This window comes from Vanacampus margaritifer, chromosome 13 (genome assembly GCF_051991255.1).
Source record: "Vanacampus margaritifer isolate UIUO_Vmar chromosome 13, RoL_Vmar_1.0, whole genome shotgun sequence".
Classification (NCBI taxonomy): domain Eukaryota; kingdom Metazoa; phylum Chordata; class Actinopteri; order Syngnathiformes; family Syngnathidae; genus Vanacampus; species Vanacampus margaritifer.
Genome location: NC_135444.1, coordinates 1,500,309 through 1,516,666, shown reverse-complemented (window position 1 = coordinate 1,516,666; position 16,358 = coordinate 1,500,309). Strand labels below are relative to the sequence as shown.

Sequence of the window (16,358 nt, the reverse complement as noted above, 5' to 3'; positions counted from 1 at the left end):
CCCGCTTTTCCAGTTGACGTACGCCGTACAAGAACAGCTTATTAGGGGCCAGGGAGAAGCATGTATGCCAACTCAACAGTTCAAATCACTTCATCGAAAGAAGCTCATAAATATCACATTTTCTTCAATGAATTGGTATGGTTATTGAAATAATATGGAAAGAAAACACAAAGCATTGAGGTTTTTCTCTGAGGCAGAATTGAAGTTGTAAATTTTGTTCTAATGGGTTTTGCAAGGGGTCCAAGATCATGTTGCTCTTTAAACAATCCCGACTATAAACATACTTATTTCTTATAGTTAGTTCTATAGTTAAATGGGAACAATTTATTGGACTGTATGTCTGCAGTCATATATTTTCTAACACTTATTTGAAAGTTTTTTTGTTTTGTTTTTCAAAGGAACCCCGACTGTAATGACAAGTTTGCTCTATATTATTTATTTGGTTGGTACTTACAAAACTATGAGATTAATTTTTCAAATATTTCCAGTTTAATACATTTTGTAGAAACTTTATTTTGGGCGTACGCCGCCATTGTTATTTATGAGCAAACTTGTCATTGCAGTCGGGGTTCCTTTTAAGAAGTATTGAAAACATTTAAAACATTCTCTAATTGCATCTAATTAGTTATTGGACCTACTGAATTGTAGACTGTGCAATGTATTGCTTGAAATGCATTTTATTAATCAATATACATTTTTTCTGTTACAAGTAAATGATATCACAGAACATCAAAATGATCTGCTGGAAAATGCAATAGCCTCTCCTATACCTTCAATACTTACATAGAAAATAAAAAATAGTTGAAAACATTTGGTTGACATTGGTATAATATGGATAGGAAAATGCTAAAATAATAATCTAGTTGGAACCATGGATCTCGCTCATCCCATGTTTAACATGGAGTATAGATTTTAAGAAGTACAGAAAAATAAAATATTGACCCAGATTAGGGTGTGCGATTTTGTCTACCTCAGCCAAAGTGGACGAAGGGTATTCCACATATTGAGTCTCTTTCTTCTGTGTCTCTGATAACACAACACAACCAACAGGGGAAAAAAAGCTTCCATATCAGTCACAAAAACAAAACTACACAAATACACAAATATTTGATTACAACACCCAGTCTAGATGTCTTTAGTATAAACAGCGAAAGTCTTGTAGTGAAACATTTTTGCATCACTTGGTGTCCAACATTTTGCATTTTAAAGCAGAAACCTCATGATCCGGGGTTATGTGGGATGAAGCTCAAGACGATATTTGTCTGTGGGGGTCCAGTGGTTTCCAAGGTCCCTTCATCTAGACGGCTGTACTTCTCCTTTTAGTTGACTGTGGGAACTTGGTTCAAGCTGTACTCCTTCGCTTTAAGCCGCAGGTTGGCAATGCTGTTAGCCATATTCATTCCCTGGGATGTGTTAGTGTTGGAGCACGTCGGTGGGTAGGTGGCCATGGCACTGAGAGAATAAAGCCAAGGGAAACAAAGGGTGGAAAAGCTTTAGCCATCTGTTACGAGCTCCCCAGTCCAGAAGAGGAACCCAAACTGTATCAAGAAAATCATGTAAACAATATTTTTACCCAATACGACCGTTAAACACCTTGAGGGCCCGTTTACACAAGATAGTTATAGTTTGACATGAACAAATATTCTGAATGTCAAATGCAAACATTTATGAAATGCTTTACTTTAATGCATGTAGTTATGTTTATTGCTCAAACACAACTTTAACGTCACCATCCGCTGTCAGCTAAAGGATCATCTGCGGTCAAAATTAATAGTGTGATTAATTTGCGTTAATACGTGATTAATGTGATAATTTTTTGTGATTAATAAATTGCTAACTTTGACTTTTACAAAAAAAAACTCATTGTTAAAATACATTCACAAATGTATCGTAATTTCACAAATATTTGTCTGTTATTTAATGGAATAAAATGTAAAATTCAACTTTAAAACACTAAAAACATGAAATATTTACTGAGAAATTAACAGTAAAAATTTGTCATTTTACCATAATTTTTTTGTGAATTTACACATTTTTTAAAGTGAAAATAACTATAATTTCTGTAATGACCTAGATGGCAGCATTCATTGTATTAACATTTATTTTGAAAGGACATCTAATGAGATATAGGTAAATTGGAAAGCTTGAGAGGGTGAATATTACGCAAAGCAAACAATTGGACTTATGGATGCTGCCATTGCTGAGACATCAGCACTACCAAGTATACATTTCATGAGATCTAAAATTATAAACAACAGTGGCAGCGTGGATCAGTGGTCAAGTGGTCCTTTGGTATCTCTGAGATTGTGGGTTTGATCCCCTTGGTGAACATATGGAAATATCCTTGAGCAAAATAATGAACTCCTAATACTGTGTCATCAGAAGGTAAATGACTAGTCAAAATGTAAAGCAATTTGAGAGCCTCGTAAGGTGGAAATATGCTATATAAATTAATTACCCTAACAATAAACTGTTGTAATTTTAAACCCAATATCTAGTTTTTCAACAGTTATTGGCCATATTTTCAAAGATTAATCACCAAATTGTGTTGTTATATACTGTTATATTACATACAATTTTGTAACACTTACATACATACATCCATTTTCTAAACCGCTTGTCCTCACAAGGGTGGCGGGGGGCGCTGCAGCCTATCCCAACTGGGTTCGGCAGATGGCGGGGTACACCCTAAATGGTTGCCAACCAATCGCAGGTTAAAATTACAGTTAAGAATAATTTAATTATGGGGGGAAAAAACTGTTTTTACGAGAAAGTAATGTTCTGTTGTTACACAGTATTTTTCTGGTGCCCCAACTGCCGGAAAATTTGTTTAAAATTATTATTTTTTACAGTGAATATTGTAATATTTGGCTTTTTGAATTTGATTTCTAAGTTTAAAGTTTTCAAAAAAAGGTATTTGTGTCAAAGCAACAATAAAACCAAACAGAAATGTATGAGCAAGCACATTTTATTTAGGACAGTGAGACAAAAACTTGATGAATAAAGTGAAGGCATACTTTTCTGGGGACAACATTTTCTGTGGCACTCTCACTCGTCCCACATCCAGCACTCAATACCAGTATAATTAACAATAACATTAAATGCCTTAACGTCCCATTGGTGTGTTGCGCTTCTTATTGCTGCTTTTTATTGCTGCTACATCAATCTTGTAGCCCAGCTTTGATTTAAAAGATTGCTGTGTTGATTTCATGATGCTGGGTTTGCCATTTTATACCAACTTGGACGATCATAGTAAATCATGACAATGTAACATAATCTGGGAAGACTTTGAAGACTGATAGGAGACAGTGACTAGAAAGATCTTGTTGCAATGATGATTTAAATTACTTTTTATGTAAAGAAACACTATAGATGCAGTATAGAAAATCAAGATGCAAATTGACCACAAAATTGTTTTTTGTTTCTTTACTGGAATCATATGACTGCTATGTGCAGCTGTTACTAAACATAACATTGAGAGCGATATAAATAAATCATATTAATTATATTATTTTATATTTAATATTATGTTAAATGTATTTCAATGTCAGGCAGCACGGTGGCTGACTGGTTAGCACGTCCGCCTCCCAGTGCTGAGGACGTGAGATCGAGTCCGGGCTTCGGCCTTCCTGGGTGGAGTTTGCATGTTCTCCCCGTGCTTGCGTGGGTTTTCACCGGGTACTCCGGTTTCCTCCCACATTCCAAAGACATGCATGGCAGGTTAATCGAACACTCCAAATTGTCCATAGGTGTGATTGTGAGTATGGTTGTTTGTCTCTGTGTGCCCTGTGATTGGCTGGCAACCAGTTCAGGGTGTACCCTGCCTACTGCCCGAAGCCAGCTGGGATAGGCTCCAGTACCCCCGCGACCCTTGTGAGGAAAAGCGGTCAAGAAAATGGATGGATGGATGGTATTTCAATGTCTATCTTTTACAGTGTAGAAAATCCTTAATTAGCCAAAACATGGCAAGCAAAGTGTTGATTACAAGACATCAGATTGTTTTTCCTTCAGTCCACCAGGATACAATTAGACAAAAACAAAAGGCATAGAACTACGTCTACCAGTGGAAGTTAAGGTATTTTGTTTCATATTTTCTCTTGCGCTTATAACTAAGTGAATTTAGTGAGTATAAAAAACACTATAGAAATGCCATTCACCTTATTACAGGCCTGTTTGATTAAAAATGCTACAGTGATATATACTTGGCCTGATTTCCCAATGTACCGGCACAACTGTTTTAAATTTTATTGAGTACAAAACAGTCTAAAGTATTTTGGTCGTACTTTCAACTGCATAAAGATGTCAAAAATGTTTGACGGTTTAGATTTGGCCTGGTTTCAGAAGGCGTTGGGACACATTGGCCTCTCAGATGCTGTTCAACAATGGTTCACATACTACCTCACAAAAAGGTTTTTATGGTAAATTTAGATACCTGCTGCTCGAGGGTCCATAAAAATTATATGTTGTGTGCCCCAGGGTTTTATTTTAGGTCCATTGTTTTAGGATATTTGTTTGTTTGTTTTTTTCCCCTTTTTTAGTCTTTTAACCATCCACTCAAAGGAAAAACTTAGGCATAATTTTAGCCTCTGAGCTGACTTTTCTTCCACACATTAAGAACATCACTAAAATACATTTTTACTAGTAATGTTACAAGATGTACAGAGTCTGCTAAGCCTGTATTGAGTAATGAGGGGGTGAAGTGTGTGTCGAGGCTTGAAGGTGGTTTCGTGTGCACGTGAAGCTTCAAGAACTGAACCCTTTCTCGAACTAATAGAGATTCGGACGTTGATGTCACACGTCCCAATTTGGGCGTTAGCGCAGTCATTTTGGCAGCATAGAAAACGCGTTCGTCACTTTGAGTAAACGGCAAACAAGACACTTTATCAATGATTGACAGCTGTTGTGGAACGGCTGGCACAACGAGAAGAAACAAAAAAAGGATTGAGCATTCTCCAGGCTACTAAAAGAGGAACCAATGCGTAGCCAATGGATCACAGCAGTAATAAAAAGGGTGAACAACAAGATGAGGATTTGGGATCCTACTCATTGCTTGTGTAAAGATCACTTCATATCAGACGTGTCAATTAGTGAATCAGTTATTCGTGTAGATGTAGCTTGATTGTATTGTTATTAAATAAAGGCAAAAGACGTGATCGGGCACTTTGTACATGGTGGCTGAATCAGATGCTGTTACCACGCGCAAAATGTGGGAAAATAATCTGTTTCGTTCATTTGTACTGCTACGGTTTAATAGATATAATACAATATATATAATAATAGATACAGTTGAATTTAATAACTAACCAACACCATAAAGAAGACTATTAATAAATAAATAACTAGCATAAATGACGGTGACGGCGGCCAAATTAGCAGATGATAAATTGCTAACACTGCAAAGACTTACTTGCGTGGAACTGCTAACTTTGATGCCATTTTGACCACACATAAAGGGAAAATGAATCCGTATTGTACAAACTTGCAAAGCCTTTGTATGATCAGATTTGAAAGCACTCAATGGTATAAGAGAGGGGGTGGTAATTCCACGTAGCAGCGTTGCCGAGTTGAAAAATAAAGCCAGGAGTGCTTCACTTCAACGGCAATGTTAATATTATCCAACCTGTCCACCTCACGCATGTATATCATGTCCTTTTCATCAAAGTGAGTGTCAATGCTCTTGGGCAGAGAGTTGACGGATAAACGCTAAATTTATCCCTCCTCGTCACTAGTGGGGTTTCCATCCAATTGTTTCGAATTTTTTAAGGGAATTTACTGAAAATGAGCAAAACGGACATGTGACTTATCCCCATTTTCAACTCTTCTTCTTTTGCGAATATTGAGAGGGGACTCCGCCGCTGTAGGTGGCGATATACACCATAAAGATGTGATCCACTAGTAATTTAAAGGAAGAAGAAGACCAGGAAGCGACTGCTGTGTGATGACATCGTATGAGTTTACTTTTGTAATTCTTGATAAACTAGCGTTTCTTTGCTGTTTTCCATCTAAAATTGCATTAATATTTGCTTCCTTAATTAATTGCAAGACTACGATTTTTCACTATACCTGCTTTATGAAGCGGACCCCCGAACTCACCCCTATATTCTAATATGCCCTTCAGATTAAATTTCTTATAGCGTGCGTGTGTGTCTGAGAAGGGGGTGGAGTACATATAACCACAATCTTGTCTGATTTTGCGGGAAGTGGGGCCTAGCTGGGGTGATTCTAATCTGCAACACGCTTTGTGTTACAATCCTTGTATAAATAAAAAACATTGTGCACTAAATTCATAAACTTAACAGAGTGTATTTGACTGCCAACATTGCTTTTTCGTTTTTAACTGGTTGCATATTTACATGATTTGATTTTAAAACAGACGTTCTGAAATTACTACAGTTGCACTCATCACAAAGTATACTAGAAATTGATTTAAATTTCTTTGATAATGGCGGGGGGTCAATGTGACACCAACCTGTATGGAGCAGTGCCACCCCAGGAAAGATAATCATTTGGGCGTGGTGCAGGGCGCGGGACAATTGGCTGCTCCACTGCCATAACCTCTCCAGAGTAGGATTTCAGGAGTGAAGCATTCTTGCTGGCCAGCATAGCACGCTCATTCCGACGAAACTTTGCTCGCCTATTTTGAAACCAAACCTGCGAAGAGAAAAATTAAACACTTTTTTTATAATCCACCTTACAAAGAGAAATATCTTCAATTTACATTATTCAGTATTGTGCTGCAATGATCTTTCTGTACTTGCATACTAATAATCAGGTCTAATGGGAGCATTCGTCCTCATTTCTAATCAAAGTCAGCAAAAGAACAATAATACCTTCGCATGGATAAGAGATATGTTGTCCCATATTTGCTTGTGAAATGGTCATAATTATTCAATATTTACAATCACAAATCCTTATAAGTGTGTGGCCAACACAAAGTTTGGCTGAGCTACAGACTTCGGTGACTGTGACGTCAACCGGACCAATAGCCAATTGAGCAGCTCAAGTTTTTGTCAGACAAAAAAAGAACTGATTGCTGAGTGCTCGTATGTTGCCCAAGTCATTTACCAGAATAAAAATGACCAGGATAAGAGTTTTGCGCGTTGCATCACAGGAAGAATCGGGAACTGAGTGGCAAGAAACAGCGTGTTTTACATGTAGTTCGATGGTTTTGCACATTTGGAGGAGGATTAAGAGGTGGATGATTCATTGTTGTTGTGCCAAAAATTGTACGGCCCGTCGGGGGGCTGATACAAAGTTTTATCGCATTCCCACCGAAAGGGGCCGCGGAAAAAGAAAGAAATGGCTGCGAGCCATCAGGAGGGTATAACTTGACCCTCAAAGCCTAGATTCCGGCTGATGCTGTCGGGTTTGTGAGGCTCACTTTATTACCGGTAAGTACTTGTGACTATATATTAGTTATTTGGAGAGGATTTTAAAAAATAATAAATTGATTTTGTGCAGTATAAAATCCGCTGACTCATATTGTTCTTGCGATCTCATTCAGGTGTTCCAAAGCACGATCGACAGCCACCCTAACTTGTTCCTCGCCTTGAAATGGGCTATCCTGGATCACTAAACATGAAGGCTAAAGGAAAAAGCCGTCCAGCGTTACGAACGGAGCATCAAAAGGCAACGAGTGTCAGAATTGTGTTATGGATAAATGAGACAAAAATAATTTTTTGTGCGTAATTTTATACTTGAGTGTGCACATCTTGTTCATCTTATCCGAATACATATTACATTCTGCATCCGTGTTTTGATATCTGCCAGCCTCACTCGTGTATGCAGTATCCTAGTTGTAAGTTCTATCCTGACAGCTGCATTAACAGTGGTACAATGCTACGCAACATGACTGCCTGTTTCTCCCAGACCGGATTTGAAAAGAATAATTGTTATAGAGAATAATTCAAAAGCTCTAATATTCAGTTGTTCACCAGAGACTAAATGCCATTGAAATTCTCACACCACGGGACTATTGATACTGTACTAAAGTCACTGCATTTCCAAAAATAAATCAAGAATAAGGTGTGGTGCTTGTTGACATAATTCCCGCATAGAACAAATAATTGTTGAGTGTGTTCGGGGGGGAGTGGGGTTGGTTTTGGTGACGTACTTTCACTAATTTACTGTAATGTGATGCACCTTCGGCACCGCAAAGGACATTTATCAATGAAGAATAATTACCCAGCTTTGTATTAAATTAGAGTAAATGTCCCCAAAGCAGATGTCTGTGTGGCCAGGAAACAGGTGGGTTGGATTTATTTATTTTTTTTATGTTTTATAACATTTATCATCATCGCACATATCATATGGGCTTTGAATAATTGTAATTTTGTCGCCAATACATATATTATGCGTCTCTGTAATCACCGTACCCATCCCTCGGCGGTTAAAGTGCTTAAATACTGGTGATTTTGCCCGTTAAGCTTATTGTTGTACATCGCATCTATACAGCGCGGCTGAGCCCGATATTATTTTCTGCCATACAACCAACCGCGCATGCGCAAAAATTTATCGACAAAGGATCCTTCTATTCCCAGCATGCCAAGCGGTACAATGCAAATAACAAGAAGTTTGTATTTGTTAATGTTAGATATCAATTATTCTTGCAGTTGTAACAGACTTGTTTTGCATTCATCCCTTTTATTAATTTTATATTTGACAGATTTTTTAACAAAACATTTTTTACCATCATAATGAAGAATTGTATATATAATCAGTTATTTAAATATCTGGCCAGACAGCATAATCGCCATGTGGAGCATGTCTTCCCTTACAATGCTATTGAGCTCAAATCAGCTATCAATATTGTTTATCATCTGCTATCAAATACCACTCTTCTATTCATTATGTTTAAAGTACTACTCTCATTCTCATATATTTTACATTCCAATCTGACTGATTTCACCTCATTACAAAATTCACATTTCCCATCTTCATGTTTATCAATAATAAAAATTGTTTGTCCTGCTGTCCAGGCACCTCCGTCTTTTATACTCAGCTTTTGAAGGATTGTTCTGAGATTTTTAAGTTGTCCTAACTTAACTGCATTGTGCAGTTAAAAAAAAAAAAAAACTTTGTCTACATCATGCATGCTCTCCCAATGCCTAGATGAGTACGAAAAGCCCTGACTGTTTTACTCTGACCTATCAGCTTTTATCTTCCCTTTATAGTAGAGTGTGCGGACCCTCACACTCCACAGTTTCTTTGGGGAGGGGAGGGGCATAGTTTTTCTTATGTCATTTGAAGTCATGACTTTGTTTGTCAACTGTGGCTGTCGCTTAACCCTTTTACTGCCAAAAACGTTAAATGATGTTTAGTAAAAACCTACGGAGGAGCGGCAAAGACGTTAAAAGACGTTCACCAACTTTTTTTTTTTTTTGGGGGAAACGGTTGGAGGAAAGCCTTGGCCAGCTGTGCTGAAAGTATCAAGCAGATCTAGTTAGTATAATGCCTATTTTTGGCCCCTAGATGGCAGCGATGACTCTCTCTGGACAAGATTGGGTAGGCGTCAGTAGAAGACGTGAGGCGGAGCTAGAGTGTTGAGGGGACAATGGCTGAGGAAGCCATAATGGTGACCGGTTGCAAGCATTGCTTGAGCATTTTTTTCAAAAAAAATAAAAAATAAAATGATGATGATGGTGACTCCGAGGTTGACGCCGAAGTTGGAAGCGTGCGGCTATGATCACGTCATAAAGCCTCACCGGCTAGCGATGCTAACGCCGGAAAACGCGGAGCACAACCGAGCACGCTCAGGCGGACGTTCAATCGGACGACGAAGAGTGCCCCGAGTCCAATGCATATTCATCGGAGGAGTGGGTACAGTCTGATCACGGAGAAGACACTGGTTATGGACTACGATGCCACCATGAATGGAGCGGATAAGATGGATCAACCACCCGGTATAGGAACTGAAGGACATGAGGAAGCCAGGCGTAACACCACTGTAACGTCACCGTATCATGATCCTGAGAGTAGACTTGATGGCAACATGGCCAAACACACACTGCAGTATATACTTGCTACTTGCTCCGGAAAAAAAAGCCAGCAAGAAAGTGTAGCGTCTGCACGCTAAGGGGCCATCGCAGTGAAATTAATCTGTTGTTCAAATCCTGCTGCGTCGCCTTGCACGCAGGGCAGTGTTACAAAAAGAAAATCTGTATTTGAAACATCCACACAATTGTAAATAGTACCACGGTTGCACACATTTGTAAATAGTTTGCCAAATTGTTTTGTCAAATTGTTACACTGTTGAATGTAAATAAACGTATTGTGCTATCAAAAAACACTTTTTCATTGTTGGTGGTAGTGTTTTACAGAAGTAAAGCACTGTTTAGGTGTTTGTGGCATCATTCATGGAAAAAAAGGTCTCAAATTCACTAGAGTGCATGAAATAATATCGTTTCACAAAAAGCTTGATTTCTCCGTTTTTTGTTTCAAAACAGAGCATTTGGGTGAAACTAACCATTTTCTATTGTTGATTACTGAAAAACGGAATAAGGTAGAAACAAACTTTTTTTTTCTGATGAAAAATGAGAGTCCAATCTTTCATTTGGTAGTATGTGTGTGTGTGTTCCATAGTCCAAACACAAAATTTTCTGTGCACCTTGAAAGATCAGTCAAAATGCTTAAATCTGCTGGCACTGACGGCATCCCTTTTCTGAAAACGTCTGGCAGTCAAAGAGTTAAAGATCGTGCACGTACTCGCATGCGCACCATGAACGAGCCTGGCACAGATGTTGCAGTTACACTTTGGGCCAGAGGTGGCAGTCGTGAGTAAAAAAGTGACAAACAGCACAAAGATTCTTCAAGTTAAGACTGCTTTCTTTGTATTAATTTACAATAAATTATCAAATGATTATAATGTGTTCATGGAAAGGCCTTTATTTTAAGCTGCACCTACTAACGCCATGAATCCTTTATAGAGTGGAGGTTATGAATGTGAAAAGGCTAAGACACATTACAGTAATTTGCTAGCAAACACCTCATGTTATTTCATTAAAAACACTTGTTAACTTTGTAAATATAATGAGAAAAATAGCAGCATAAATAAAATATACAGTAAATCCAGGAGGGGTGGGGTGGTAATAATCTATGAAAAACCCACGAAATAGCGAGGTACAACCCAAGATAAACCTCATATTGTATACATTTTGGACCCAAATACAGTACAAATCCCTAATTATAGTGAATCTGCAATAAATGAACCGCAAAGTAGCGAGGGACCACTGTATTGTAACTTTGTTCTGGAGCAGGAAGGAATTAAATGCAGTTATATTGATTACATTGAGAAACTGAAAGTGTCAAACATTCAAACATTATGATTTACAAACATAGAAATTAAAGGTGTGAACCGAGTTTCCACTGTTTTTTTTCCCCAACAGCCAGGATGCCCTCTACCTCTCACATATATATTAGGGATGGCAATCTTTGACTCACAATTGTATTCGATTCTGATATTTGGTTTCTGTGATTCAATTGAGAATAGATTTTCAATTCAAAAAATGTTTTGATTTAAAATGATTTGATTGACAATGTATGTATTATTATTATTTTTTTTTTACATTTATTAAGTTTTGAATTGTAAGGAAAGCGCCTTTTTTTTGCATTTATTAAGTTTTGAATTGTAAGAAAAGTACCTTTTTTTGCATTTATTAAGTTTTGAATTGTAAGGAAAGTGCCTTTTTCCACAAAAAACACTGCATGGACCACAACTACTACTCTATGTAGCTAGCTATAAATTGTATAGCTTTTATAGTACTGTATATATATTCTCCCCTCCCTGAGCAGACTGAGTACAGTTTAGCAGACAGCGAACAGTCCCTGAAAGAGTTCAATGCTGGTATCTGTTTCACCCTGTTCCGTTCTCACTGACCATACAGAGTGGACGATTAAAGCATTGACTTGTTTACTTGTATTTATTTGCTCAACTCAATTCCTTGCTCATAGGATATGCTTGGTCTACCACTTCCTGTAGTGTGTTCCCTCACTCTAATCAGTCCCCCATTCAACATGAACTCAAACTATTGTTACATTATCAAGCCGTTTATTACACTCCATTTGAGGTTAACTATAAATCTAAACACACACAAAGAAGAAAATTACAAGCACTGCACACTTAAAGGGTTAACTCAACAGGAAATCAGACTCCTGCGCCACCCCTCAATAAAATTTGAAATCGGCGCTCAAAAGGGGTGTTGCCTGGAGGACCACTGGGTTGTGAATACATAGTATTCACATGACGTCACCGACCCCCACCTATCGACCCAGCAGGTCTTTCGTGGGGCAAACGACTAGCAAGACAACACAACCAAATGCTGAGGAGCGCTCGTGTTGCTAACTACAAGTTACTTTGATCATTCATTTGTTCATTCATTCCGGATTTTCACGAACCGCTTCACAATAGTGCACAAGTGTGCCGTTCACGGGTGCAAAATTGGGCGAACAAAAATGTAAAATTAAACTTCTAGATAGTATTCACATGCCGTCATTTGCCCCACATTGTGTGCCGGTCCATGGAATGTCGAATGTGAATGGCAAATAAGTGTCCGGAATTACAAAGATACATTGAAAGGATTTCCAACTGATTAAGTCTACCAAAGTGTGTTCTGACTATTTTGATTAAGGTAAGTGTCATTGTAAGTTGGTAAAGATGCTTTTACCATAATGCAATCGTGATATATGGGAGCCGCTAGCCATGGCTAGCTCTGGCTGAAAATAGATTTGTGGTCAAGATGTTCGATTTTGAGATCTCGCCAACTATCCTCCTTAAGGTCTCTTATTTTCCTTTCCCAGCCGCCCAAAAGTTGAAATTGTTGTTAAAGTGTATATAAGTGATGAATCAACAATGTTGTTGTTGTTGTTGTTTTTGTTGTAACATGCTAGTGCTAGGAGCTAGCGCATTTGGGGTAATTAGCGACTTGGTTTAAAAATAACCCGAGATTCTTTACTTCAAATTCACAATTGATAAATGCACATAGCAACCAATAAAATCCGATAGTACAGAAGACGCAAGAATGTATCAGCAAATGTTTGTAATCCAATCGATTCCACTAACCAAACGTATCAACGTGTGCCGCTGCAAAGAGTGTTGAGCTAAATTCGTCTTGCTTACACAAGTAGCGTTAGAGGAAGCTGGGGGTGACATTCGTCAATAACAAAATAACATTCGGTGTAAACTCAATAGAAGCAAAGCTGACTTCACTGGAAAGTTGCCCCACCATGAGGGGCAGGCTCGCAATCCCGTGACGTCAGTGAACTATGTATAGGAAGAGGGTTGGGCGTAGTCTGGCTGTGATTGACAGCAGCAACTGCTAAGAAGCCGTTTAAGGAGGCGTGTAAAAGACTGAGCCGGAGGGTGGCAGAGCGACTACATCACACTTTTCAAGTAATGTAGCAGCTGACTTCTCATGTAATGAGAGGAAAAACAGCCAAATTGTGTTTACCCCACTGTTTAACTTTAAAATGGTGCCAAACACACAGTTTTTGCCCCAAATTCAAGCTTTCAACAAACATGCACTAAAATGTCAAAATAATGAGCAGGACATGTAGACAGCATTCATAGACACCAGTTTATGCAATTCAGCAAAAAAAAAAAGTTGATTTAGTGTTGAGTACTTCTTTAAATGCAAACACACTTTGTTTAGCTTATTGTCCAAACGTAGCTAGCTCAAAGCTAACACACAATGGAAAGCGCCATTGACTCAGTAACGCTAATTATTGCGCTCCTCGCAGCACTTTTAGCACTCAAAAGAACGTCTATTCATACAAAAACGCTTCAGCAATGTATACAGAGAAGCATCTTAACATTACTCATTGGCATTCGCTCTTCCTACACTGCACAAAAGCAACTTTTATTGGCATAACTTGATCGTGACTTTTTTCTTCTACTCTCTAATGTGCCTACTTAAAAACTAATATAAATAATAAAAATCTATTTTGGGTCATTTTATATGAATTCTGAATCGTAGTAAATGAGAATCTCAATTCTTATGAGAATTGATGTATTTTGGCACTATACAGACGCTCCCCTACTTACGAACATTCGAGTTACGAACAACGGTACATACGAACATTTCTGCGCGTACAGTATGTCGAAAAATGTTCGGAAAGAAATGCTGTAAGTTAGATTTTGTATTGCGCGTAGTGCTTCTTTCCGCCGCTAATACCGACGATTGGCGTTGTGAGAGCTCATTGGAGGCTGGGCAACGTGTCGAGGAGGAGGAGGAAGAAACGCCGGTCCCCATGAAGCAGGAAATAACTTTTGAAGCCGATTCCAACGACGACGAAGAATCTCTCATGATATAAAATCCTCCTCTTCCTCCTCCTCCATCATCTCCTTAAGCATCGAGTACATCTTCCAAAAGTAAGTTAAACTTCATTTTATTTATCTTATTACGTACATGTACATACTGTGTATGTCTCTCGCTCTCTCTCTCTAACATACGTAGTACAGTACAGTACTGTACGTATTCTCTCCATTTTATTAAAAGTTTTTTTCAGTACAAACCAATGCAGGTTACTTGTACAAGCCTTAAACATACTTATATAAACCTTCAATATACTTATATAGGCTTTAAACATAAATTATAATACAAAATATAGCACTGAAGCAACTTACGAACAAATTCACCTTACGAACGATCGTCCGGAACGTAACTCGTTCGTAAGGTGGGGAGCGTCTGTATATATATAATATTGAATTAATTTAAAGAGTATTTAATGGCACTTTTATTTAAAGCCTCGATTAACGACTGCCCCTTATTTGGAAAGCCTATACTGGGGGAATTCCAGTCGTCACGCAGCAGACACCTCCACGTCTAAATCACCCATGAGAAATACACTGTAATGCACTGCAGCTAAAATACCCAATGTTTAAAGAGCAGAAAGTTAGAGTGGAGGAGCTATTTGGACTGTGAAGCACCACCACCACTTCCCTACTTCAAAGGAACACACTCGGTAGTGCCAGTGCACATGAATGTTTTGGTTCGTATGCAATAAAGCTGCGTCACTTTACAATGCGCATCCGTATGACGCTTACGTAAAAGCATTTCACATTGTGCAAAGGAGTCACTTAAACACAATTGAGCAGTAAAATGTATAATGAAAATGCATATATTTGTAGGGAATGGGTTCAAGTTGGAATACGCAATTTAAAAAAATGTGTAGCAGTTCACAAGTTACTTCATGATCAAAATTAAGCAGCTTTAAGAAAAATAATAAACAAAATTTAAAATAATGCAATGCTGTCACCAATGCCTTACGTTAAACGCTTCTGCCATCTACTGGCAAAAAAAAGATCTCAACACATATCAATGTCACACTCTTTTTAGAGTACAGTACATCTTTTTAATTTTAACTTCAAATAACTTTATGCATTTCTATGAATTTACTGTATCAATTAACTAAAAGATACAACCGTATTTGTATTAGGCTAACATTTTTCCACTTTTATGTAAACAAGTGTATAACAAACTAGATTTTATTTTATTTTAAATTTTGAAAATATACAAAATGTGCGATTAATTGTGAGTTTATTATTAAAGTCATGCGATTGATTTCAATAAAAAAAATTACATATGTTTACTCACACACCTATCTATCTATCCATCTATCTATACATACATAAATAGATATATATATATATATATACATATACTGTATGTATATATACACACATATATATGTATATATATATATATATATATACACATATATATACATATATATGTACATATATACATATATATATATATATATATATACATATATACACACATATATATACATATATATATGTACATATATACATATACACACATATATACACTTACACACATATATAAATATACACACACATATATACACAAACACATATATACATACACACATTTACATAAAGACATATACACATATATATATGTATATACATATACACACACACATATTAATATATATATATATATATATATATATATACACATATACACATATATACATACACACATATATACATATAAACATACATACATATATATATAAACGCTTCTGCCATCTACTGGCAAAAAAAAGATCTCAACACATATCAATGTCTCACACTCTTTTTAGAGTACAGTACATCTTTTTAATTTTAACTTCAAATAACTTTATGAATTTCTATGAATTTACTGTATCAATTAACTAAAATATACAACCGTGTTTGTATTAGGCTAACATTTTTCCACTTTTATGTAAACAAGGGTATAACAAACTAGATTTTATTTTATTTTAAATTTAGAAAATACATAAAATGTGCGATTAATTGTGAGTTTATTATTAAAGTCATGCGATTGATTTCAATAAAAAAATTACATATGTCT

The 16,358-nt window shown here is 37.1% G+C and overlaps 1 protein-coding gene across 1 annotated transcript in view; it reads right to left on the bottom strand.

The window, feature by feature from the left end:
* Window positions 1–659: 659 nt before the first annotated feature.
* Window positions 660–16,358, bottom strand: part of prrx1b (paired related homeobox 1b) — a 32,325-nt gene continuing 16,626 nt past the window's right edge. Inside the window, exons 3-4 of the mRNA XM_077584389.1 lie at window positions 6,470–6,651; window positions 660–1,452 (exon numbers count right to left, since the gene is read on the bottom strand). Of these exons, the coding sequence (XP_077440515.1) occupies window positions 1,320–1,452; window positions 6,470–6,651 (315 nt within the window). The 3' untranslated portion in view covers window positions 660–1,319. The remainder of the gene's footprint in view (window positions 1,453–6,469; window positions 6,652–16,358) is intronic.